The 24,604-nt window shown below is 46.8% G+C and overlaps 1 protein-coding gene across 1 annotated transcript in view; it reads left to right on the top strand.

The window, feature by feature from the left end:
• The window catches only part of MYO18B (myosin XVIIIB), a 242,094-nt gene that overhangs the window by 210,435 nt on the left and 7,055 nt on the right, over positions 1-24,604 (top strand). Inside the window, exons 40-41 of the mRNA XM_042961553.1 lie at positions 3,374-3,418; positions 4,794-4,931. Coding sequence (XP_042817487.1) covers positions 3,374-3,418; positions 4,794-4,931 — 183 coding nt within the window. The remainder of the gene's footprint in view (positions 1-3,373; positions 3,419-4,793; positions 4,932-24,604) is intronic.

Below are 24,604 nucleotides of genomic sequence, written 5' to 3'. Positions count from 1 at the left end.
CTTCCGCAGTTTCTCAGACCATAAGGCGTGAGGTGGCTTCCAGAAGCCCGTCTCCACCCCGCCTCTTTATTTCAGACATACTCCATTTTGTCGAGACCTTCAAAAATGGCGGGTAGCATGGGGTCCAGCCTGGACACCACGCTTGGCTTGGATGGTAATTCATCAGGAAGTCGACAGGCAGAATGGCCGGCAGACCTTGACTTTAACCTCAGGAGTTCTGTGAAAGTGCAGTGACATCAGTTCACAGGCAAAAGCAACCAGTGCACAGATGAAAATTTCTATAAGAACGTAAGATTATTTTCCATAAGCATCCATACCTGTGTCTTTTTATTTCTCGCGGCTGGTTCTTTTCCAGAGTCACAGGGCTTCGAAGGCACTAATAATGACCACTGATAATCTTATGCTCTTACGAGATTGCTTCTTAAGATTCTTCACCATTTTTTTTCCCTGCGTGGTGATACAGGGTGCAACAGTCATTGATACAGCAGTGATGGGTCACGCCTGATGCCTGCTGATTTCTCATAGAGAATATTGGCTTAGAAAACCCGGTTCTTTCTGTTAAGGCAGAAGCGGGCCCTGGGATTAGCTCTTGTGATAGCCAGAGTCTGGCAGGAGCCAGAGGCTTACCCCAAACGAGGGAAACTGAGATCGCAAGCAGGGAAGAGAGTAGATCCGGGCCACACAGCGAGGTCCCTAGGCTTTGGTCGCCTTTTCTCTCAGTGTCTTATTCTTTCTACAACCCTAACCCAGCAGAGGCATGGAAAGACCCAGAGCAGCAGCAGGATCAGAGTCGGATCTGCTCACATTGACCACTTCAGGGTGGAGAGAGAGGGAGGCAGGGAATCCCAAGCAGGTTCTGTGCTGTCCAACGATTCACACACTTAACCCGCTGAATCATCCAGGCACTCCCCGCAAAGTGGGTTTTTTTTTAAAGTATTTTCAATAGTTTGTTAAAAAGTTACATCAAGGGGCACGTGGGTGGCTCTGTCAGTTAAACATCTGGCTATGGATTTCAGCTCAGGGCATGATTTCTGTTTGTGAATTGGAGCCCTGAATTGGGTTCTGCACTGTCATTGCAAAGCCTGCTTAGGATCCTCTGTTCCTCTCTCTCAAAATAAATCAGTAAGCATTTAAAGAAAACTTTGTCATCAAAACTTTATCTATAGATCCTCAAGAAGATTCAGGGTCACCCAGCAAAGACAGTTTTGTTCTACTGCAGGGTTGTTTTTTTTTTATTGGTGCCATAGCAAATTAACACAAATTTAGTGGCTTAAACCAACACGAGATTTATTATCTTACAGTTCTGTTGTTTAGAAGCCGAACGAGGATTGGGGCATCTGAGTGGCCCAGTCAGCTGAGCATCCAACTTCAGCTCGGGTCATGATCTCACAGTTCGTGAGTTTGAGCCCCTCATCAGGCTCCCTGCTGTCAGCACAAAGCCCCCCTCAGATCCTCTGCTACCCTCTGTCTTCCCCTGCCCTCCTCATGCTCGCTCTCACTCTCTCTCTCTCTCAAAAATAAATAAACATTTTTTTAAAAAGCCCAGCAAGGATCTCCCTGGCCTAATAAAGGTATCAAAGGGGCTGTGTTCCTTCTGGAGACTCTAGGGGAGAATGCATTTCCTTACCTTTTCCAGGTTGTAGAAGATACCAACACACCTTGTGACATTTATATCTCTAGAGCCAGCAATATTGCCTCTCGGCCAATCTTCCATAGCCACATCTCCCTCTGACCATATCTGGGGAAAGTGCCCTGCTTTGAAGGATGTGAGGGCCTAGGTTGGGCCCACCCAGATAATCCAGGATAACCTCCCCATCTCAGGATGTTTAACCTTAACCACATCTGCAGAGTCCCTTCTACCGTGTCAGGAAATGTAGCTCCAGGTTCTTGGGATTAGGATTAGGATTAGGACATGGGCATCTCTGGGGGTCGTTCTTCTTCTTCTCCCAGGGTCATTCACAAAGGTTGCTTTTGTTATGGTGGAGAGGTCACAGCAAAGCTTTCTTTAAAAGGCTAGACAGTGGGGCTCCTGGGTGGCTCAGTCAGTTAAGCGTCTGTCTTTGGCTCGGGTCATGACCTCGGGGTCCATGAGTTCGAGCCCCACGTCGGGCTCTGTGCTGACAGCTCAGAGCCTGGAGCCTGCTTTGGATTCTGTGTCTCCCTCTCTCTCTACCCCTCCCCTGATTGTGCTCTGTCTTTCTCTTTCAAAAATAAATAAACATTTAAAAAAAAAACAATAAAAAATAAAGGGCTAGATAGTAAATATGTTAGGCTGTGGGGGCCACATGATCTTTCTTGCAACTACTCTGCTACGGTAGAGCAAAAGCAGTGATGTGCAACATGGAAATGAGTTAGTGTGGCTGTGTTTTAATAAAACTTTATTTATAAAAAACGTTTGTAGGTTGGACTTAGCCCATGGCTGGAGCTCATTGGATTCACAAAGCATTGTCTGAAAGAACTTCTGGTCTGGCCTGAGCCCTGGGGCTAAAGATATGAATAAAACACGTTCTTGGATCATGAGGGGCTCTTGCAGTCTGGTAGGGACAGACAGATATGAATAGGAGCCCCAAGACTGACAGATCCTTGAGGATAGGGACCAAGGAACCACAGGTACATCCCTTGGAGAACAACCTTGTTTTCTAAGGAAGGAATTCCCCAGATTCCATGCGAAAAACAAAGCGGGAGGCCCTGGCTTGTGAAGCCAGGATTCAGATGAGGTCTCCGGTGTCCGAGGGTGTGGTCTGATTGTCCACACCCGCATGTGGGACAACTGGTAAAGAGCATGAGGTTACTAGCTCTTACAGACCTGTGATGGATTCAAAGCTATGTGACCTTACAAGGGTGTCCCTTTCCTCATTCACTAAATGGAGATAGGCGGGATGGTTAGATGAGATCACAGGTAGAGCATCTTTGTTGAATGAAGGGATGCTCCCTAAGGAATAGCTACCACTGTAATTAGTCTCGGAGTTTCCCAGAACGCCCTGGAAAGCTGGCCACCTGCCCTCTTGTCTGATTCACTCGCACTCACAAAGAACATAAAGCAAACGCATTGCTTGTTGACGATAATGATGCTGTTAATAATAGCAGTACTGGTTGTACTAAAACAAGAGCAGGGATAATGGTTGTTGCCTTTTAATCAACACTATTTGTCAGGAACCAGGCCGCGATGTTTACAAGGGTTATCTCGCTTAGTCTGCCCCACAACCAAACCCCATTCGTCACCGCGTTTTACACAGGAGCCCAGGAGGGTCAGAGAAGGTGGGTGACTTGCCTGAGATCACGCAGGGGCAAAGGCCGGAAGTTTGACATCGAAGACCATGTTCTTCCCCTGGAAGCACAAGGGGGACAGACTCATTCTTATGTCTCTTTCTAGTGTCCAGACGGCAGTGGACTGCACCAGCCGTGGCGGTAAAGAGATGTAAGTGAACCTGAGTGGAATCGAGCAGTTGACATTGAAGCCAAGGGCAAGCCCTTGGCTCTCCGCGTCCAGTCTGCAGAGGGAACATGCATGCCTGCTTGGAGAATTACTGGCAATGCCACGATATCTCTGACTCCATGGTCACAACATATAGCACTGGGGACACATTATTGAATGGCCCAACTTCTTTTAGACAGAGAAGCCCATCATGACTTACCATACCACTGCCCCCACCAAATACTTTCAGTGGCTCCCTATTACCTCAGAATGACACACATACATGACCCTACTTCCCTCTCTACCTGGGACTCCTATTTTGCATATCACCCATGCCCTGCCCTTTTCCAACGTCCATACCTATGTGTATGCTGTTCCCTCCAGCTCAAAGTCCTTTCCCCAGGCCCTGCGTAGCCAACCCCCAGCCTTCAAACAAGTTGTGGCTCAGCTATCACTACTTGATGCCTTCCCTTATGCCTCCAAGAAGCAAATCAAGGCTCCCTCCTAATTCTCCTACTTTCTATCCCTCTCTATGGCCTTAATAATTTTCTCCTTTATTTTGTGGTTATCTCTATAGATGTCTACTCTGGTAAGATGGAGTCTTGAGGACAAGTTCAATGTTGGGTTCATGTTTATACATCCTTCCCATGGTGCCCGGCATGGAGCATGCTATAAACAAACAAATGAATTTATAGACAGATACAAATATAGGCATATATAAATACAGATACAGATATCAAAATAGATATATAGTTATAGATATAAAGATTGATATAAATATTGACAGATATAGTTGAGTGAGTATATCAACTAGAAAACAGAATAATCATTGAGTACCCACATCAGTGACAGGCCCACATAGCCTCACCCTGTGCTGCTTTCAGAATTAGGGGACATAAAAGCAAAGGCTCTGTCTACAAAGACATTCTGGTTAAGGCAGGCAAGAAGTTAAGACCTTCACACTTGACATATTCCATGGGCTTATCACTTGGTATAAAATTCAATGCCAAATTTTACTTTAAAATCAGAATTGCCTCAATATCTATATTAGAGTGCTTATCTCCCCAAGGAAGAGCAGTAATTAGTAGCAAGGGCATTAGAATCGGAGAAACCAGGGTTGGCATCCCAACTTTTTCACTAACTAGATGGATGACCTTGGCAAGACCCAAATTGGCCTCCTCAAATTCCGTTTACTCTCATCTATATAATGGGGACAGCACTGGCTCTCACGTCTCAGGGATGGTGTTGTGAGCACTCATTGATGTTATGGGAGTACAGCATGTAGCACATGCCTGGCTTATGCTTAGGGGTTAATATCTAGTTATTGCAGTTACCATGGTTGTCATTGTGCTGACAGCATCCTGTCTTCTGGTTCTAGAGATAATGTCTCCATCCTCAGCTCCCAGCCAGAAGGCAGTCTGCAGTCCTGGCTGAGTTGTACTCTGTCCCTGGCCACAGATACCGTGAGGACCCCCTCTCGACAGTCAGTCATCAGCAGCCACACGCTCAGCCCCAGGTAAGAGTATCTCCCTGCTGTCTCTGGATGGCCAATAGCTTGAAAAATCTCATCCTTCAAAGGCTGTTGTTCATGTCTTCCACTTTCTCAAGCATAGACATGGTCTTGGACAGTTTGAGCTATGACCCTGCCACTTCTTACCTGAAGGACTTTAGGCAGGTCGATTATCTTCTCTGAGCCTTCACTTCCTCATCTGTGCAACAGGAAATATAATTGTGTTTACTGCTCCAAACAGTTAAAATGATGAAGATCTAATGCAGCCCTCACTAAAGCACGGTTTTCATGATGATTTTTTAAAAAGCATGTGGTGAACATTTTTTAAATAACTGTGGATTTATTATAGTTTCCTTCTATCTAAAGCAAGCCCTCCTTGTTTTCCATGTATGGATGGTTCTGGATTTAAATTTTTCTTTTGTAAACATATTCACTTAAGTGTTTCTGTATTTGAGTTTGTGTGTGTGTTTTTTTTTTAAATGGCAAATCAGTATCATTGACAGTTAGGCTGGATAATTTCTCCCTCAGAGATTTTAGCTTTGTTCTGAATGTCAAGGTTTTATATTTTCCCCACCACAGAGGGTGATGGATTCAGTTACAGCCTGAGACGAAACTCTCGCAAATCTGTAGGATTGCCAACAATAGGTTCCTTCAATAAACGGGCCTCAGGATGCACCCTTAGTTTAGGGCTTAAATCCATCATCACCCTAGTTTTTCAGCCTCGTTTCTCTCAGCTCATTTGGTTTTCCTTTTCAAGGGCGGCCCTCTTATAATTAGGAGCTAACAGCCATAAATCAGAAATTATGGATTAAGCAGATGCGTAATTAAGATGAAATGCATACTCCTTTCGTGGTAACAGAAGACCCAACGTGAAAAGACAGAAAGAAAAGTCAGAGACTCAAGGAGCAAATACAGACAATCCCTTCCTGACTTGAAATGTGTTTGCTCTGAAGGAGGGGGCTGTCTTTACAAAAAGAAGGGGGTGGAAGTTCACGCTAACCTTTCAGGCATATTCAGCAAATGGCAAATGTCTGACGCATGCCTGCAGATAATCTTAGGCTGAAAAACTTGACATCGAAAATATCAGAGAGAGGCTCCTAGAGTGTGGATGCATCAGGGGAGTTAATTAAAGCAAGATCATCTGATTACTGCTCTTAATTAAAAACAAAGGCCTATATGGAGAAAAAGCCACCTCCTCTGTGAACCCCAAAGGTTGAGGACTTATTCTCTCCTGATAAAGTAAATGCCCTGTTTCTCCCCATCGACCAGTGTATAAGGCAGTGAAGCAGAACTGGAGGCAGCCATAACAGCATGTGAATGTGCATTAACATAATATCCGAGCTTTGTAATTATAATCGCACCAGCATACGATTTTGTCGTGTTCGCTCTGTCTCACTGTCGGATGTTGTGTTACTTACAAACTGGAGTTTTGTCAAGCAAGCCTACGGGTGCCATTTTTCCAACAGCATTTGATCTGTCTCTTGGTGTCACATTTTGGTGATTCTTGCAACATTTCCAACTTTCCCCTCATTATTTTATTTGCAATGGCCATCTGTGATCCGTGATCTCTGATGTTGCCATTGTAATTATCCTGGAGCGCCACGAAACACTTCCATGTAAGATGGTGAACTTAATCAGTAAGTGTTGTGCATGTTCTGACGACCCTACTGATCCGCCGTGTCCCAGCCCCTCTCCCTCTCCTTGGGCCTCCCTATTTCCTACGACACAGTGATATTAAAATTAGGCCAACAAATAACCCTACAGTGGCCTCTAAGTGTGCATGTGAAAGGAAAAGTCGCACATCTCTCCCTTTAGATCAAAAGTTAGACACGATTCAGCTTAGTGAGGAAGGCACCTCGAAAGCTCAGAGAGGCCGAAAGCTGGGCCTCTTGTGCCAAACGCTTAGCTGACCGGTGGACACGAAGGAAAAGTTCTGGAGGGAAATGACAAGTGCTACTCCAGTGAGTTCACGAATGATAAGGAAAGAAACAGCCTTCCTGCTGATCTGGAGAAAGTTTCAGTGGTCTGGATGAGGATCAAACCTGGCACCACACTCCCTTAAGCCAAAGCCCGATCCAGAGCAAGGCCCGAACTCTCTTCCATTCCGTGAAGGCTGAGAGAGGTGCGGAAGCCGCAGAAGAAATGTTCGAAGCTAGCAGAGATTGGGTCACGAGGTTTAAGGAAAGACGCCGCCCCCGGAACCCAAAAGTGCAGGGTGTGGACCAGCAAGCGCTTGTGTAGAAGCTGCAGCAAGTTATCCAGAAGATCTGGCTAAGGTCATTCGTGAAGACAGCAGAGGTTCAGTGCAGACGGAAGCTCCCACTGTCGGAGGACTTTCGTAGCTAGAGAGGAGAAGCCAAGGCCCGACCTCAAAGCTTCCCAGGACAGGCTGACTCACGTGTTAGGGGCTAGTGCAGCTGATGTCTTTGAGTGGAAGCCAGGGTCCACTGACCATTCTGAAAATCTGGGGCGCTCAAGCATTGTGCTAAGTCTGCTCTGCCTGTGCTCTGTAAGGTGAACAACAAAGCCTGGAGGGCAGCACATCTGCTCACAGCGTGGTTTCCTGAAGACTTCAAGCCTGCTGTTGAGACCTGCTGCTTGGAACGCAAAGACTCCTTTCCAAATATTCCTGTCCATCGGTAGCACACCCGGTCACCCAAGAGCTCTGATGGCATGGGGATGTATGATGAGATTAATGCTGTTTTCAGGCCTGCTAACACAACATCCATTCTGCAGCCCATGGACCAAGGAGTAATTTCAACTTTCAGGTCTTATGATGGAAGAAATGCATCCGAAAGCCTAGAGAGCCTCCATAGACAGGGAGTCCTCTGATGGATCCGGGCAAATTGGGAAGCTTCTGGAAAGCATTCACCATTCTAAAGAACATTAAGAACGTTCTTGATTCACGGGAGAGGTCAAGATAGCGACGTTAACAGGAGTGCGGACGAAGTGGATTCCATCCCTCATGGAAGGGTGGAGGAGTCTAGACTTGAGTGGGGGAGGTAGCTGCAGATGGGGTGGAGACAGCAGGAGAGCAGGGACTGGAGGTGGAGCCTAAAGGGGAACTGAATTGCTAGAAACCCGTGGTAAGCGTGAACAGAGGAGGAGTTGCTTCTCACGGATGAGCAAAGAGAGTGGCTCCTGGGGATGAACTGTGCTCCTGGTGAGGATGCCATGAAGACTGTTGACATGACAAGAAGGCATTCAGAAGGTTCTACACAGTAGCTGAGAAAGCAGCGGTGGGGTTTGCAAGGACGGTCTCCAATTCTGAAAGAGGTTCCACTGTGGCTAAAATGCTATGAAACACCATCGCCTGCTGCAGAGGAATCATTCGTGAAAGGGAGAGTCAATTGATGGGGCGCACAATATGTGGGCTTATTTTAAGAAACTGCCACAGCCACCCCAGCCTTCAGCGACCTTCACCCTGATCAGTCAGCAGCCATCACCACCGAGGCCAGACCCTCCACCAGCAAAACGATGATGGCTCACCAAAAACTCAGATGATGGTTCACATTTTTAGCAATAAAGGTTTAATTAAGGTATGGACTTGATCAGGCTTTTTAAAAAATGTTTATTTATTTTTGAGAGAGACAGAGCGTGAGCAGGGGAGGGGCAGAGAGAGAGGGAGACACAGAATCAGAAGCAGGCTCCAGGCTCCGAGCGGTCAGCACAGAGCTCGACGTGGGGCTCGAACTCATAGACCGCGAGATCATGACCTGAGCTGAAGTCGGAAGCCTGACAGACTAAACTGCCCAGGCACCCCTTAAGTATGCTTTTAAAAGACATAATGCTGTTGCACACCTAATGGACTACGATGTCATAGTGTAGTGCAAACATAACTTTAATGTGCCTTGGAAAACTAAAAAATTTACTTGACTCGCTTTATTGAAATCCTCACTTTACTGTGGTGGTCTGGAACGGGACCCACAATATCTCCGAGGCATGCCTGTAGTGACGTGCGTGATAAGGATCCTTAGCCCTTCGGTTACATCCTAAGTGGCCGAACACCCGTGTGAGTGGGAGGTGGGAGGCTACCGTGGTTTGGGTGCACGGACGGAAGTCACAGCATGTGGATTCCAACCCTCTATTTGCTCCTTTGCGGCAGCGAGATCTGGGGCAAGATCTTTCAACTTCTCTGTCCATGTTTCTCTGTGAATAAATCTGGGTTGTTGTCAGGTTAATGAGTTGATGCACACATTTGTCTTCATTCGGAGCCTGGCACCTAGAGAGAGCTCAAGAAAATTAGCTTTATTCGTGTCGGTATCTGCTGGATGCCCAGAGGAAGCCCAGGAGACAGCAGAGACAGAGGCCCAGAGACAGAGAGGAGACAACCGATTCAGGCACAGATGGTCTTACCCCAGCTTCTAGAGCTCTGCCTGAGGCAGAGCTTGCCTCCACATGCTCAGGCAGCTCTCGCCAGGGCCTCACCCCCCTTTTTCTTCCCCTCTCCCCTTCCGAGTCCTCAGGCTTGTCCCAGGACAGCTCAGAGCAGTGGTGCTCCAGGGACAGTGAAAGGGCAGGAGGCAAGGAGGGACCATAAACTTCTTGTCTATTTTCCTTATATCTGTATCGCTGGGGCTGGCACACAGTTGGTGCTCAATGAATGTTTGTCGAGTGAGTAACTGACCATAACATCCAGGCTGGAACAGAAATAGTAACCATACTTGGTCACAGCTCAGCCCTGACTGCGAGTCACAGAGAGTCGGTAATTGATCAGTATCCCATAGCAGCCAAGTGGAAGGGCGGGTATGAACCCAGGTTGAATCCCTCCAAAGCCTGTATTTGTATCTGCTGCCCTGCCATGGGCTCTCTGACATTTATCCAAGGCTGGGATGCAGATTACTCACCTGCAGCATTTACTGGCATACAGCTGTTCTTACTATTAAAACTGCATAAGGATTGTTATTCAACATTCAGCAGCCATCCGAAAGATACCTACTGAGTGCCAGATCCCCCAGATCAAGCCCTGAACATTTTGAGCACTGTCCTTGGAATACGTTTCCAATTTAAAGCTGCAAGAACTTCTGAGTGGGAAAGAAGCCCTAGAATTATCTGATGTGATTTGTTCATTACACAGACAGGGGACATGGAGGTCTGGGGAGGGAAATACCTTACCCAAGCTATAGTGACGTCCTGGTTTAGAGCTCAAGTGCCCTCCAGATCTTCCTAATTGCACAAGTAATCTACAAATACTCCCTGCCCCCGCTCCCCGCCCTGTTCAGGAACTCAAAATAGAACAGATAAAGCTAAAACCCTCTTAACCATGGTGACCCCCATCTCAGCTCCCTTCCCAAAGGTATCTGCCATCAATGATAGGATGCTTTAGGGGCTCCTGGGTGGCTCAGTCGGTTAAGCATCCGACTTCGGCTCAGGTCACGATCTCGCGGTCCGTGAGTTCGAGCCCCGCGTCAGGCTCTGGGCTGACTGCTCAGAGCCTGGAGCCTGTTTCAGATTCTGTGTCTCCCTCTCTCTGACCCTCCCCCGTTCATGCTTTGTCTCTCTCTGTCTCAAAAATAAAAAAACGTTAAAAAAAATTTTTTTTTAAAAATGATAGGATGCTTTGTTATGTACATGATGGGGTACATAAATTCTTACAATGTCTTTCTCTCCTTCAACATCCCTCAACAATATATTTTGGCGATCATTCCTTATCAGTATGCCTAGGTCTGTTACCATTCCTTTAATTCCTGCAAAAGATGTGCAAGCTAAGCCATGGATTCTTTAATTAAAGTCTTCTTGTTCTGCTTTTAGCTGTTTTCAAGGTATTTTTTCTGAGCTTGTAAGCCTTTAAAACACACACACATTCAGGGCGCCTGGGTGGCTTAGTCGGTGAAGTGTTCGACATGGGCTCAGGTGGTGATCTCATGGTCATGAGATCGAGCCCCACGTAGGGCTCGTGTGCTGAGTGTGGAGCCTGCTTGGAACTCTCTCTCTCTACCCCTCCCCTGCTTATGCATGCACTCTGTCTCTCTCTCTCTCTCTCCCACCCTATCTCTCAAAATAAATAAATAAAACTTTAAATTAAAAACAAATAAAAACACGCGCATTCTTATCCATATGGCCAGACTATTCACTGGGTCCAAGGGCATTTGCATTTAAAAAAAATTTTTTTAACATTTATTTATTTTTGAGACAGAGAGAGACAGAGCATGAATGGGGGAGGGGCAGAGAGAGAGGGAGACACAGAATTGGAAGCAGGCTCCAGGCTCTGAGCCATCAGCCCAGAGCCTGACACGGGGGTCGAACTCACAGACCTCACGGAGGGCAAGATGGTGACCTGAGCTGAAGTTGGACGCTCAACCGACTGAGCCACCCAGGCGCCCCTGGGCATTTGCATTTTAAACTTGATTAGATACTACTACCAGATATGGGTACCATCCCAGTGTCCTTTCTGCCAGGAGACGGTAGGTAGTAGAGCCTGAGACGCCCGTGTCCCCAGCCCCGTGTTACCTGGCACGTCGTAGGGCTCAATAGAGGAGTCTCTTGGACATTTCGAATTTGACTGAGAAAGAAGGTCACTTTAAAAACAGAGGAGAGAGAGAAAGCAGTCTTCTGCCAGAAAAATAAAAGCATTCACTGCATTATTTATAAGGGACGTCAGCCCAAGAGAAATACACCTAGAGCCTTATGATTTACAGACCAGGAACCGTGCAGCTGCTGCTGATAAATGCAAGCGCTTCTGGAGATGGAGACACTAAATTACCTTCGTGGCCCCCAGAGAGGAAGTTTATGGGTTTGGTGGTGGCAGGAACACTTGGCTCAGGAATCTCTCTTAACACCTGGCTGCAGGTGGTGCCAGGGCCATCCAGGGACGGTCAGCTCGGCCCCTGCCGTGTGCCTGGCCTCTCTGGCCACTGCCCTGCTGGAAGAGTGTTAAAGCAGGGGACCTCTCCCCATCTTCCCTCTGGTCTCAGAAGATGAGATCCGGCCCTGCCGGCACCCATTTTGCACCCCACGCACCCCCCTCCCCTGCAGCCCTCCGGTCCACTTAGTGTCCCCTCTCTCTCCTGTCTGCTCAACTGCCCATTCCGGTCGTCCTTCTTCACGAGTGAGAAACACCTTGAGGTCCTCCCCATCCTAATGGTGTGCTCCCCCCCGTCACCCCGGAGTCCCACCGAAGTCCACCTTCTTCTCCTCTTTGGAGCCAGGCTTCTTCAGAGTGGGGGTCTGCACGTGCCATCTGCACTCATACGCCTCACGTTTGTGCCTCGTTCGTTGCCTACAACCCAGAGCCCGGCCCCCACCGCTCCCTGAAACCTGCCTCACCACGCCAGTAGATTCCCAAGGGACAAATCGAGGGATGTTCTCCAGTCTTGATCTTTTTTCTAGACTTATCCCTGCCCTTAGCAACTGCCGAACACTTCTCTGTTTACTTGGCCTCTTAGACATTTCTGCTCCTTGGAGCTCCTCAAACCCCTGGTCTTTTCCTTCCCACCCCCAGTCCCCAAATGTGTGTGGGTGGGGGGTTTCACAGGGTGCCGCCCTCATCTGGCTGTTTTGCTTCTCACCTGATCCCAGACGATCTTCTCGTGATTTTTAACACCCCTATCGTAAGTGGGAAAACCCCCAGTCTAGACCTTCAACTCTTACATTCTCCCGGGTTTTAAATGTAGACATCATATCTCACTGCCTGTACCGAGAAGATCGCCAACCACATCACTAACCAGATGTCTTCACTCAGCATATCTGGGAGGAAACTCCTGCCTTCCCGCCTACTCTGTGTTATCAGTGTCGAATTTGGTGGTTCTCTCATTCATAAAGCCTCCCAAGCTGGGTCATCTCAGACTCTCATCTCTTCTCTTTCGTCCTCATATTCATCAGATCCCCAAATCTTGTTTATTCTGCCCCATCTCAACATTCTTGGCTCTCTCTGCTTCTTTCCATCCTCACCACCAACACCTGTAAGTCAGGCTACCGTCATTTCTGTCCTAGGTGCTGACAAAGAACTTCCAATATTGTCCTTCCTTGGTCCATCCTCTATACTTCAGCCAGGGTGATGCTTTTAAAATGAAAGTCTAGTTGGGGCACCTGGGTGGCTCAGTCAGTTGAGCGTCCGACTTCGGCTCAGGTCACGATCTCGCGGTCCGTGAGTTCGAGCCCCGCGTCAGGCTCTGGGCTGACAGCTCGGAGCCAGGAGCCTGCTTCGGATTCTGTGTCTCCCTCTCTCTCTCTGCCCCTCCCCCACTCAGGCTCTGCTCTGTCCCTCCCCCGCTCAGGCTCATCTCTCTGACTCTCCAAAATAAAGAAATGTAATAAAAAAAATTAAAACAAATTAAAATGAAAGTCTAGTTGCAGTGGCTTCCCGTCTCTTACTGCAAGAGTCAGCAAACTCCTGCTTGCAGGTCAAATTTGGCCCTCGACCTGATTTTGTAAAGTTTTATTGGAACACAGCCTTGTTCACGTTTTTGTTTTTGATTTTACATATTGTTTATGACTATCTTTGCACCGTGATGGCAGAATTGAGTACTTGTAATGGAAATCAGATGGCTTTTAAGCTAAAAATAATTGCCATCTGCCCTTGACAGAAAACATTGGTGATCTCTGCCCTCCCGGATAGAACAGGATGGAATTCAGACGCCTTAGCAGGCTTACAGCACCCTTCGTGATCTGGCTTTTGCCTACCTTTCTGGTCTCATGACCCTCTCTGTCTTCTTCATATTTTGTGCCCCATGTGGACTAGAGCTCTCCCCCATACATTATGTTCTTGACCCCCCTCTTTGATCTTTTGTCCATGATATTCTCTCTGACTAGACACCCTTCTCTTGTTTCTGTGCTTAGCAGACTCTTACTCATTCTCCAAGACTCAGCTCGTGGGTTACCTGCCTTTGGAGGCTTCCTGATGCCCCGGCTGGGTCAGGTGCATGACCACCACAGTCCTACAGACCCCACACGGCCCTCTCCCATAGCACTTACCATATTATGTTGAGCTTATCTGTTTGGGTGTCTTTCTCCCTCATGGGGCAGTGAGCCTTTTAAGGAAACAAACTTCACCTTTTTCCTCTTGTACCTCAACACCTAGCACAGTGGCTGACACATAGTAGACACTCAATAAATATGCATGGAACAAATGAATGACAGTGGATAGAGAAGTAGGCTGCCCCCACATAAGAGTGATTTGATGGCTAATGCTGGTAATCAATACCAAGGGTGGACTTCCCAGGCTGGTTGACTGTCTCCAGTGTTGATGGAATGTAGAGGGGAATACTCAAGGTCTGGGCCTCAGCAACCCCAGAATGCAGACCGGGGGCAGAGGTCAGTGGCGGGCACTGTGTTAACTAGATGTGGTGGAGGTCTTGAAGATACACTTCAAAAGAGGTAAGAGGCGATAACAGGCTTTGCAGTGTGGTAGACCTGGTTTCTAATCCAAACTTATCAGCCACTTGACCATGAGCTTGTCATAGTGTCTGAGTCACTACCTCAGAAAAAAGCCCGACTCAAACTGGCTTATGCAAAATGAAAAACACTATTATCTCATGCAGCTTAGAAACCAAAGGTAGGTCTAGTTTTAGGCATTACTGGATCCAGGGATGCAAAAGTGATCATGGGGATTTGATCCTTCAGCAACCTCTCTGCTCCACTCCTCTCTGCATTGGCTTTTTTCTGAGGTAGCAAGATGGCAGCCAAGATCTTCAAGCTCGTGCCTGCACCACTCAAAGTCCAAAAGTAAAGAGAAGTAACCTCTCTTCTAAAGAGTTCCACAAAAATCCTGAGCTCGGCTTTCATTGGCCCAAAGGGAATCACATGTCTGTTCCAAACCAGTCAGATAGATAAGGGGAATGAAGGAGCCTTTTACCTTAGGCTCAAGTTGGTGTTCTCACCTGGTTCTGGAATATGGGTTTTATTCCCACTCAAACCATAGAAACACTGGGGGAGGAAGGGTTTCCCCAAAGGACAACAGAGTGCCTTACCTGGAGCAGAAAACTAATAGGGGGTGGATAAATTTTTTTAAAAAAATAAGCAAAGCAGGGGCACCTGGGTGGCTCAGTCGGTTGAGTGTCCGACTTCAGCTCAGGTCATGATGTCACAGTCTGTGAGTTTGAGCCCTGCATCAGGCTCTGTGCTGACAGCTCAGAGCCTGGAGCCTGCTTTGGATTCTGTGTCTCCCTCTCTCTCTGCCCCTCCCCTGCTCGTTCTCTGTCTCTCTCTGTCTCAAAAATAAATAAAAACATTAAAAAAATTTTAAAATAAGCGAAGCAAATGTTCTCCACCAAGGGGAAGGTTGCATTATGTGAGTGGACAAAATTATGCAGACAGAGCTGGGGGATGGGGGTTGGAGAAGGGACGAGAAGGGGTAGGAGAGGAGAGTGAGATCAGAGAAGACATATTCAAGTGTTTGAGGTCCAATTTGGTAGCCTTGGGAAGTCCACATAAAATTGTGTGTACCCTGGTCAGAGACTTTCTTTATCCCTAAATTTCAGTGACCCATCTATCACCACATAATTAGTGACGCCGTGCTTTGAATTTATTACCAAACATGGCTCTCCGCTGTTGCTATTGGACTTGTACCATATTGCAATGTGAGCATAGAGATTATTGTATAAATTATTCTCACTCACATAATCATCGTGATTTTAATTACTGTGTAATCTTCGCTAATTACTGTTGTATGTATCATTTGCTTTGGTGCCGATTTAACACAACCGCTGTTCGTTTGGCTAAACGATGGCATGACAACTTTTCCTTTTTCTGGGGAAAATTTGCTTTCTGTAAACATTTGCAGCCCTATACTCGCGGCTTGCAGCTCTCGGTTTAAAAAAGAACAAGATTGAGACACCAACTTCCTTTCGCCCCGTTGATTTTTACGTGGGATGAGGCTGGCTTGAATTAGTAAAAAGGTCTAAATTACGGGGTATTGTTTTTAAAATAAAGTCGTATGCCTTTCAGGGAAGTGCAATTACTCTACTACAGAAAGGAAGGCAAGGATGGGTCACACGAGGCCTGCTTAAATGATTAGATAAGATTCGTTTGTAATTAGTTCATTAATTATGTAAATGTGAATGGATGGTACTTAGCATTAAAAACAGCTTGTTCCCAAAGTAGGTTAAGCATCCACCGCTAATCTTATTTCAATAGTACATTTATTTACTGGTCTCTGCATTCTCAGAACCAGAGCTCAGAATCATTTTAATCCATGCTGAATATACTTCATGAAGAGGCCTCCCATGAATATGGTTTTATGTCTTCCTGGGACAAAAGGGTTCTATTCCATTTTACCAGTATTAGGAAGTTTAGTGGAAACTGAAACATTTTACCACATTTACCATGGACCCAAGGTCTGAGCAAGCAGAACCGGAAGTCCGGCTCTGCCCAGGATTCATCCTTGGAGCCAACAGGATTCTTGGACAGGTTTCCATGAGAAGGGGGGGGCGGCTATTTTCTATCTAAAACTCCAGGTCTTGAATGGTGGATCTGTGGACCTTTCGGGAATTTTGAGGCTCATCTAATTTAGCTGCAGGTTTGTGTAAAAACACTAGGATTCATCGGTGATGGTTCAGAACATTCTTTTGGAATCTGTGGCTCTCCCGTTGAGCTCTATGTCCGTGAAGTAGACCCATTGTTGACATATACATCCAGGAAAGTGCATCTGTATGAAATTTTCCAGAATTGGTCCTACCTGTGTCATGACAACCCAAATCAAAACCAGATCGTCCCAGGTGCCCCTACAACCCTTCTTGGGTCTGTTCCAGTCATGACCTCCTCCTTCCTCACAGGTAACTACCACCCTGACTTCTAACACTATAAATTAGATAGGTTTTGAACTCAATACAAAAGGAAGCATCCAGTAGGAAGTGCTCTTTGGCCTCTGGCTTCTTTCTTTTAATATTACGTTTTTGAGTTTCCTTCATACTGTTGTTATGTAACATGTTGTTCTGTTTTGTTTTCTTTGCTCTCTAGTCCAGAACTGCGGTTCTCAACTGGGGGCAGTTTTGCACCCCCCCTCTCTGAGCTCAGAGATAGTTGATCATGTCTGGAGACATTTTTGGTCGTCCTAACAGAGAGGGGTGTTACTGTAGAGCCCAGGATGCCTCTGAACATCCTATGATGCACAGGACTGACCACAAAGAACTATCTGGTCTAAAACGTCAATTATGCCACCACTGAGAAACCCTAGTCTATAACATTCCATTGTAGAAATATATAATAATGATTTATTCATTCTGTTAATAGACATTCAGGTTGTTTCTCATTTAACACTGTTATGAATAGCACTACTGTGAGCAATCTTGTACAGATCTTTTGTTGCATGGATTGAGATTTCTTTTGGGTGTATACACCAGGAGAGGTGTATTTTCAACTTTAGTAATTGTTGTCAAGACAGTGGTAACAATTTACCTTCCCACCAGCAGGAAACGGGGGTTCCATTTGCTCTGCATTGTTGCTAACACTTGGTCCTGTCATTTTTTTTAATGTTAGCTATCCTGGTGGATATGAGTTAGGGCCATGTTTTTGGTTTTAACTTGTACATTCCTGATAAATGAGCCTCTTCATGTGCTCATCTGTTCTCTGGGATATCCACTTTGGTGAAATGTCTGATGAAGTCTTTTGCTCATTATGGTTTTTCTTTTGGGTTGTTTCTTCATTATTGATTTGTAGGAGTCTTAACTATATTCTACATGTAAGTCCTTTCTTTTTTTCTTATGTTTTTAAAGTTTATTTATTTTTGAAAGAGAGAGAGAGCACACAGGCGAGTGAGCAGGGGAGGAGAAGAGAGAGAGGGAGACACAGAATCCAAAGCAGCCTCCAGGCTCTGAGCTGTCAGCACAGAGCCCCACGTGGGGCTCAAACTCACAAACCTTGAGATCCTGACCTGAGCCGAAGTCAGAGGCTTAACCGACTGAACCACCCAAGTGCCCCTATATGTAAGTCCTTTCTTGAGTATGAGGATCTACTCCATTTGGTAGGATGCCTTTTTCACTCTCCTGTGGTTTATTTTGACAAACAGAAGTTATTCATTTTAATATAACTGAATTCAGAATATTTTCCCTTTATGGTTGGTGCTTTATATATCCCATCGAGGAGTTATTTGCCTATTCCCAATTTATGAAAATATCTCTCTGTGTTTTCTGGTAAATGCTGTATTGATGTAACTTTTATATCTAGATATGCAATTCATCAGGAATTGATATTTATGTTGTGAGGTAAGGGTTAAGATTCATGGCCATGTAAATATGCAGTTAGTCTTGTGTGTGTGTTTGAAAAGAAATCATATTTTCCACATTTTAAAACTGTATCATCTTCTATTAAAGCAAGTGATTTTATATATATTCTAGACCCCGTTCTATTCCATGTTTCTACTTGTCTATCTTTGAGCTGATTTATCATTGCCTTAATTAATGTAGCTTTATATGTATGTCTTGATATCTGAATGTGTGTTCCTGAGATTAGTTCTTATTCTTCAAGATCAGCAATTTTCTAGGGGAAAAGTGCCACAGAGCTGGGCTCACCTCAACATTCTTCCCTCTTTCCAGAACTTAATCCTTTAAGTCTTGGTGGCTTCGGTGCCCTCCGATGCCTGTAAATTTAAACTTAGCTTTTCTAGATTTTCTAAGCACAGATCTTCTCTGATACAAGCTCATCTATCATATCTGGAAATTGAATGCTGAGCTAGCTTTTCTACTCCCTTTGCTCAGTAAACATTTCTTCTTTAGTTTCCATGCCTAAGACGATGTGAAGGTTCACTCGTATTTCCTTCCAGTCATAATGCAGTGAATCGACTTTCCTTTTTAGACTTTAAGATTCTGTACTGCGAGGGATCATGGATTCAGTAAAGGATGTATTACTGGATGGATGTAAGGAGGGCTGGCTGGCTGGCTGGCTGGTTGAATAATTTCCACTCACTTAAAACTGTGTTTTCATGAGGAACTGGGTACGTTTATGAATACGTCTAAGATTTTTTTTGTGTGGTTATTGCCTTTGCACCATGTTTCGTTGTGGCAATGTCTACGAAAAGTGAAGGAAGGCACTGAAAATGTATTTAAGTGTGTTGGACCCAAATTGAATCTCCAATCCAATTAGAGATTTTAATGCCTTTACATATCCAGTTTGTCCTTTCAAAACACTGTGGAAATTGTATCAGAAGATCAAGAAGTATAGACCCAGAACTTCCACTGTCCTGTCAGACTATGAGCTGAGATGTTCTCTTCCCTTCTCTGGTGTTCCAGATGTAGGATGAGGTGCTCAAGCTCTTTCTATTCTGATATTCCAGAAGTTGACGAAACTCCGTAGCAGTGAAACCAGGCTTTTGGCTTGGGATTAGACCTGAAGCATGCCCTCCAGCTTGTGTACCAGATATTGGCTTTGAATCTATTCTCCTTAAGCTCAGAGCGGTGGGATTGGCTGGCTGAGAAGCAGCACTGCCGGGGTCTGAATTCATCAATGAGAGGAGCCCTTTTGTTCATTCTATCTACGTTTCCGCATTCCCCTCCTTCCCTCTGCTCCTCCGTTTCTTCATTCTTTCCATTCTGTGAACTTTCCTTCAGACGCTCTTGAGATACCCAGGATTCATAGAAGAAAAATTCAATCTAGTTCATAGCAGTCTTGTTGGGAGTTATAAGTAAGTCAACAAGCAATTGCAGTACGGAGTGATGGGGGCAGGGCGCACAGGGGCTATGAGACTCCAAAGAGGCACCTCTCCCAGCCTGGGAGGTGGGGGAAGGCTTTCTGGAGGAGGCTAACCTTGGGCTCAACATTGAAGGATGAGTAAAAATGTTTGCTGGGTTTTTTCTTTTGTTTTTATTTTTGTATTTTTTGGTAATATAGAGCAATGGTTCTTCCAAATCACCTTCTTTCGTCTTCTTAATACTTTTCTACTGCAGAAGTACCTAGGCACCATCCACTCTATTAGCCTTAATTTGACAATGACCGGAGTTTTGTATATCAACTTCATTTCTGCCTTAACCTCCTTTGCTACCTCTGTCTGTATCTAAACACATTTTTTTGATGCTGAACAATGTGCAAGTAAGTTGAAAACATCAGGATGGTTCTCTTTAAAATAGTTTACCATCTTCCTCCTCAGAGGAAGGACATTTCCCCACTATTACAGCACTCTTGTACCTAGGAAAATTAACAAACCCATAAGGTCATCCAAGATCCAAACATCCATATTACCCCCAATATCCTAAAATTGTCTGTATCGCTGTTCATTGTATTTGGTGGTTTTGTTTCTTTAATCTCTCTCTTTATTTTTTTAAAAAATTTGTAACATTTACTCAGTTTTGAGAGACAGAGCATGAGCAGAGGAGGGACAGAGAGAGAGGGAGACACAGAATCCGAGGCAGGCTCCAGGTTCTAAGCTGTCAGCACACAGCCCGACGCAGGGCTCGAACCCACGAACCGTGAGATCATGACCTGAGCTGAAGTTGGATGTTCAACCAACTGAGCCACCCAGGCACCCCTAATCTCTCTCTTTAAAACAAAAAAAAATTGGTAGAATTTATTTGAGGGGGAAATTTCAGAAGGATATAGAAAAATTAAGCAGAAGGTACAGAGAGTACCCAACAATCTCCTCTGCCCACACACTTTCCCCTCTTATTCACATCTTGGTTTTTAGCCTTTATCCCCTTTGAAACTAGAATGGTCCCCTCACTACTCCCCCATCGCGCTGAAATAATTTTCTTTTTTTTCTTTTTTTTTTTTGTATAGAGTTCCAGGGATGATTCTGACAGGCAACTGTGTTCAAAAACTGTTAATTGTAGTCCTTGTACGTAGTAACCACTAGCATGTATGGGTGAGGCCTTGCTTCTAAGCCTTGGTTGGTTTCCTTGCCTTGAGATTTAGATGAGGAGCCCTCACTTGTCAAGGGTTTTACAGATTGAATAAGCTCACAAGTGGCAGTTGGGGGGTGGGGGGACAGGAATCTCCTCCTGCTGCATGGCGTCTCTTTCTTGCCATCACCACCCAAACCCAACCCCGCTTCCAGAAGCCTCACTCAACCCCACCCACGTCCTCCAGAAAGGCCGTGCACGCAGGCTCCAGCACCTCTCTCCCTTGCCAACCTCTCATTGCTCTTAGTCAGAGGCTCAATTTACATGGAACCTTTTGCCCTGCTGGCCTTTCTCATGGGCTTATCCAGCCTCCACTCTGCCGTGTGCTCTGCAGGAGGGGAAGACAGCACAGCCATCAGCCATCAGCCATCAGCTGCCATGAGCTCCGCCTAGCCTTGTATACAGTCAGACAGAGACAAGAACCTGCTATTTCCTCACCAAGCCCATGCGCCTCTCTGAGCCTCAGTTTCCTCGTCTGTACAATAGGACGATAAAGGAGAGCAGAGCAGTTAGGAGGCATGGGTCCCGGAGTTGGCTTGCCTCCGTGTTCTCTGATTTATTAGGTGACAAATTACTCATCCTTCCTTTGTGACACAGGAAGGTGATGGCAGTGGATTATAACAGAGGGCCGTCGTGAAGATGAAATCAAGTAACGCCCGTGAAGCCTAAAGACACAAGATACAGCAGCCATTATTATGCAGAATTCAGCGGCACACTGTAGGGGCTTAATAAATGTCTCACATTCCTATCCCATCACGCACAGTTGGTGGGCACCGCGTCAGCTTTTATCATAGGTTATCCATCGTCGTGTTGGATGTGGTCACAAAACCTACAGGTCATCTTAAAAAGACATCTGGTTTCCCGTCCCAGGCCTCGCCAGTATTAGAACATCTATACATTTTTAATTTCCTCTTTAATTTCAGGGTGTGGATGAAGAATGGGGGCGACAGCATATCTTGGGGGATGATTCATGGTGTCATTAAGTCTGCCTTGAGTTTCCTGTGGCTCCTGTAGGTCCCGGCTCTGCCCAGACTCAGACCCAGGAATTATTTTTGCCGCGTGATTGCGTCTTATGCCAGTGAATCCCATGTCTCTCCTTGTCTCGGGCCCCACTTTTTTGGTTTATTTTGTGCCAGTGGATTTCGAAAAATATATACATGCAACTATGGGCTCTACCGGTTGAGTTTTCCACTTGGCTTTCTGCCTGGAGGGCATGTGATGTCACAGAAGGAAAAAAGGGGTGAGATTCAGACCTGGCCAACCGGGGTTCACAATCAGGCCCAGCCACTTTGCCGCGCGACCTTGGGCGAATGGCTTCTCACCAGTGAGACTCAGGTTCCTTATCTGCAAGATGGGGCGATAATTCTGATCCTGACGAGATCATGCATTCAAATTGCGGGCACATACAGGTGCATTTTTCATTCTTCGCCTGACATCCATGAAGCATCTATTCATGTGGTGAAACAGTGGAGCCACGTTCACGGACATCCAGGCAGGGGAAGAGGCGTGGTTCGCGCTGGAGACACGGGTCTCAGCAGCTGGCTCATAATAATGTGGTCCAACAGACAACTTCAATATCCTTGTCCTTTTCTACTCAGAACAGGATCATATAGAGCAACCTCTTATTCTTGAACATCTGCTCTCAGTCTGGGGCCTTCTCTAATCCTGATGGAAAGGGCCATTAAAGGAAAGCGAACAAGCATTAAGATTTTTTTTTAATTTTTAAAATTTTTTTATTTATTTTTGAGAGAAAGAGAGAGAGACAGGGTGCAAGGAGGGGAGGGGCAGAGAGAGAGGGAGACAGAATCCCAAGCAGGCTCCGGGCTCTGAGCTGTCAGCGCAGAGCCCGACGTGGGGCTCGAACTCACGAACCGTGAGATCATGACCTGAGCCGAAGTTATACACTTAACCGACTGAGCCACCCAGGCGCCCCAAGATTTCTAAACATACATTTACTAGTAGCAACGTTTTGAAATGAATAAGTAATACGTGCACGTTGAAGGGCACCGCCCTTTGCCTTCATGGAGTGCTGGGGGCAGATGGAGGTGGCCCCGGGCAACACTTCTGGAAACTGACTATCCCTATCGCCTATGTCCCCTCTGATTCCGCACAGATCCCTGTGAGATAGGGCGCTGTGGTTCCCAGTCCTACAGTTGAGTCATCTCCAGTTCTACAAGAAACCTGGCTGGGACAGAAGACAGCCAGGATTTGAACCTGGACGTGTCTGTCTTCCTCTGAAGGTACTCGTTGAGTACCTACTAGGTGCCACGGCATTGACACTTCATTCATTCATTCGGCACGTGTTTGTGGAGCGGCTGTTCGGTGCTCTTGTCTCCACAACATTGCAAAGTTGACCTGGTGTCCCCCGTTTCACAGCTGGGGACGTTGAGGCTCAGTTAGGGGACTGCCCCCAAAGCCATGTGGCTGGTGAGTGGCAGAAGCAGAGTAAGCTGCCGGTGACAAATGCTATGTGGACATTGCAGGGCTCAGAGGAGGTTTAAGAGGACGGTGCTGTGGGCAGTGGGGTCGGCTATCCTGGGATTGCAACCTCACCTCTGTCACTGTAACCTGTGTATGCTTGTGGAGGTCACCCCACCTTGCCATGCTTGGAGGTCATGATTCCTATGTCCAGGTAAATACCTATGTTACAGGTAAAGACTGTGAATGAATGTGACCGTCAGCTCCGTGAAGGCAGGTGACCCATCAGCTTGGTCTCCCTTGTGTGCATGGCACCCAGCACAGGGCCTGGCACACAAGGGGTGCCCAACCAGAGGTAGCTGTGCCAGTGACGCTTGACTACCCAGTTAGGGGACCCACCCAGCACTGTCGTGGCTAGATGCGCAGGGAGGCCTGCTGGCTCCTGACGGCAGGGATGCTTGAAATCTAGTCTTTTTTGGATAGACTAAAGGCTAGACAGCAGAAGTTCCCAAGATGCTCCTGGAGTCTCTCCTTAGAGAAGCACGGTATCCCCGCCTAGCACTTGTCCACACCTGTGTCCCAGCCACTCGCAGAGCATTCCATCCGTTATCCCTCGCCCTGGCCAAGGTTGTGGGAGTCAGGCACAGCGACGTCTTGATTATCTGCCATCCACCCGTCATGTGATGCTTATGGAAGAGGGTTTCATCTGTGCCCAGCTGTCCTCTACGGGCAAAAAATGAGTCTTCCCGGGCCCCTGGATGACGACAGCAGGCTGGTTCGAAACGCCCCAAGCCGGGTCAGACATGGAGAGGATCGTCCTGCCTCAAAAGGCAGAACGGGGACCCTCTCCCTGAAGCCTGCGAGAGGGCGTCTGCATTCACGTTCAATTCTGCAGTCTCCACCCGGAAAGGAGTGGATGCAAGGGACTTTGTACTTTGGTAATGCAGATGGGAACTAGAGGCCGGCGTCGCAGAGATGTGGGTGGATTTCTGAACGGTAGACCCAGTCACCACTTCTTTCACTCCTGCTGTCCCTCCCATCCCTTCCCCATGTCTCCTGCCTACATCCCCCTCTTCCTCCTCCTCCTCCTCCTCCTCCTCCTCATCCATTCAGCACCCCAGGAGTCTACACAGCTTGGCTTGTGTTCCTGTTTCAAGCCTACCAGCTGAGGCTCTGAACACACCAGGCAACTCCAAGAAGGTGGGACCCAGCCCACCCCACCCCCAGAACACCAGGCCCTTGGGGCCGAGCCCAGGGACCGCCCGGCTGGGGCCTGAGCCACTGCGCTGGGACATTTTGGTTTGCACCCCTTATGGAAGGCACTGCACCTGGTGGGTCTTGGGGAAGGCGGTCTGATCTGGCCAGCCTGGTGGAGCTGGGGTCCCCGGGACTTGGGCCCAGTGAGCCTGTACCCTGTGTCCCGGGCACCAGCTCTCACAGCCTGGGGCCTCCAGACCCCCAGCCCTGGGCCGCTGACAGCTTGCCATACCCCCAGCC

The sequence above is a fragment of the Panthera tigris genome, chromosome D3 (assembly GCF_018350195.1).
Source record: "Panthera tigris isolate Pti1 chromosome D3, P.tigris_Pti1_mat1.1, whole genome shotgun sequence".
In the NCBI taxonomy this organism is placed as follows: domain Eukaryota; kingdom Metazoa; phylum Chordata; class Mammalia; order Carnivora; family Felidae; genus Panthera; species Panthera tigris.
This window is presented reverse-complemented; position numbering and strand designations above follow the sequence as displayed.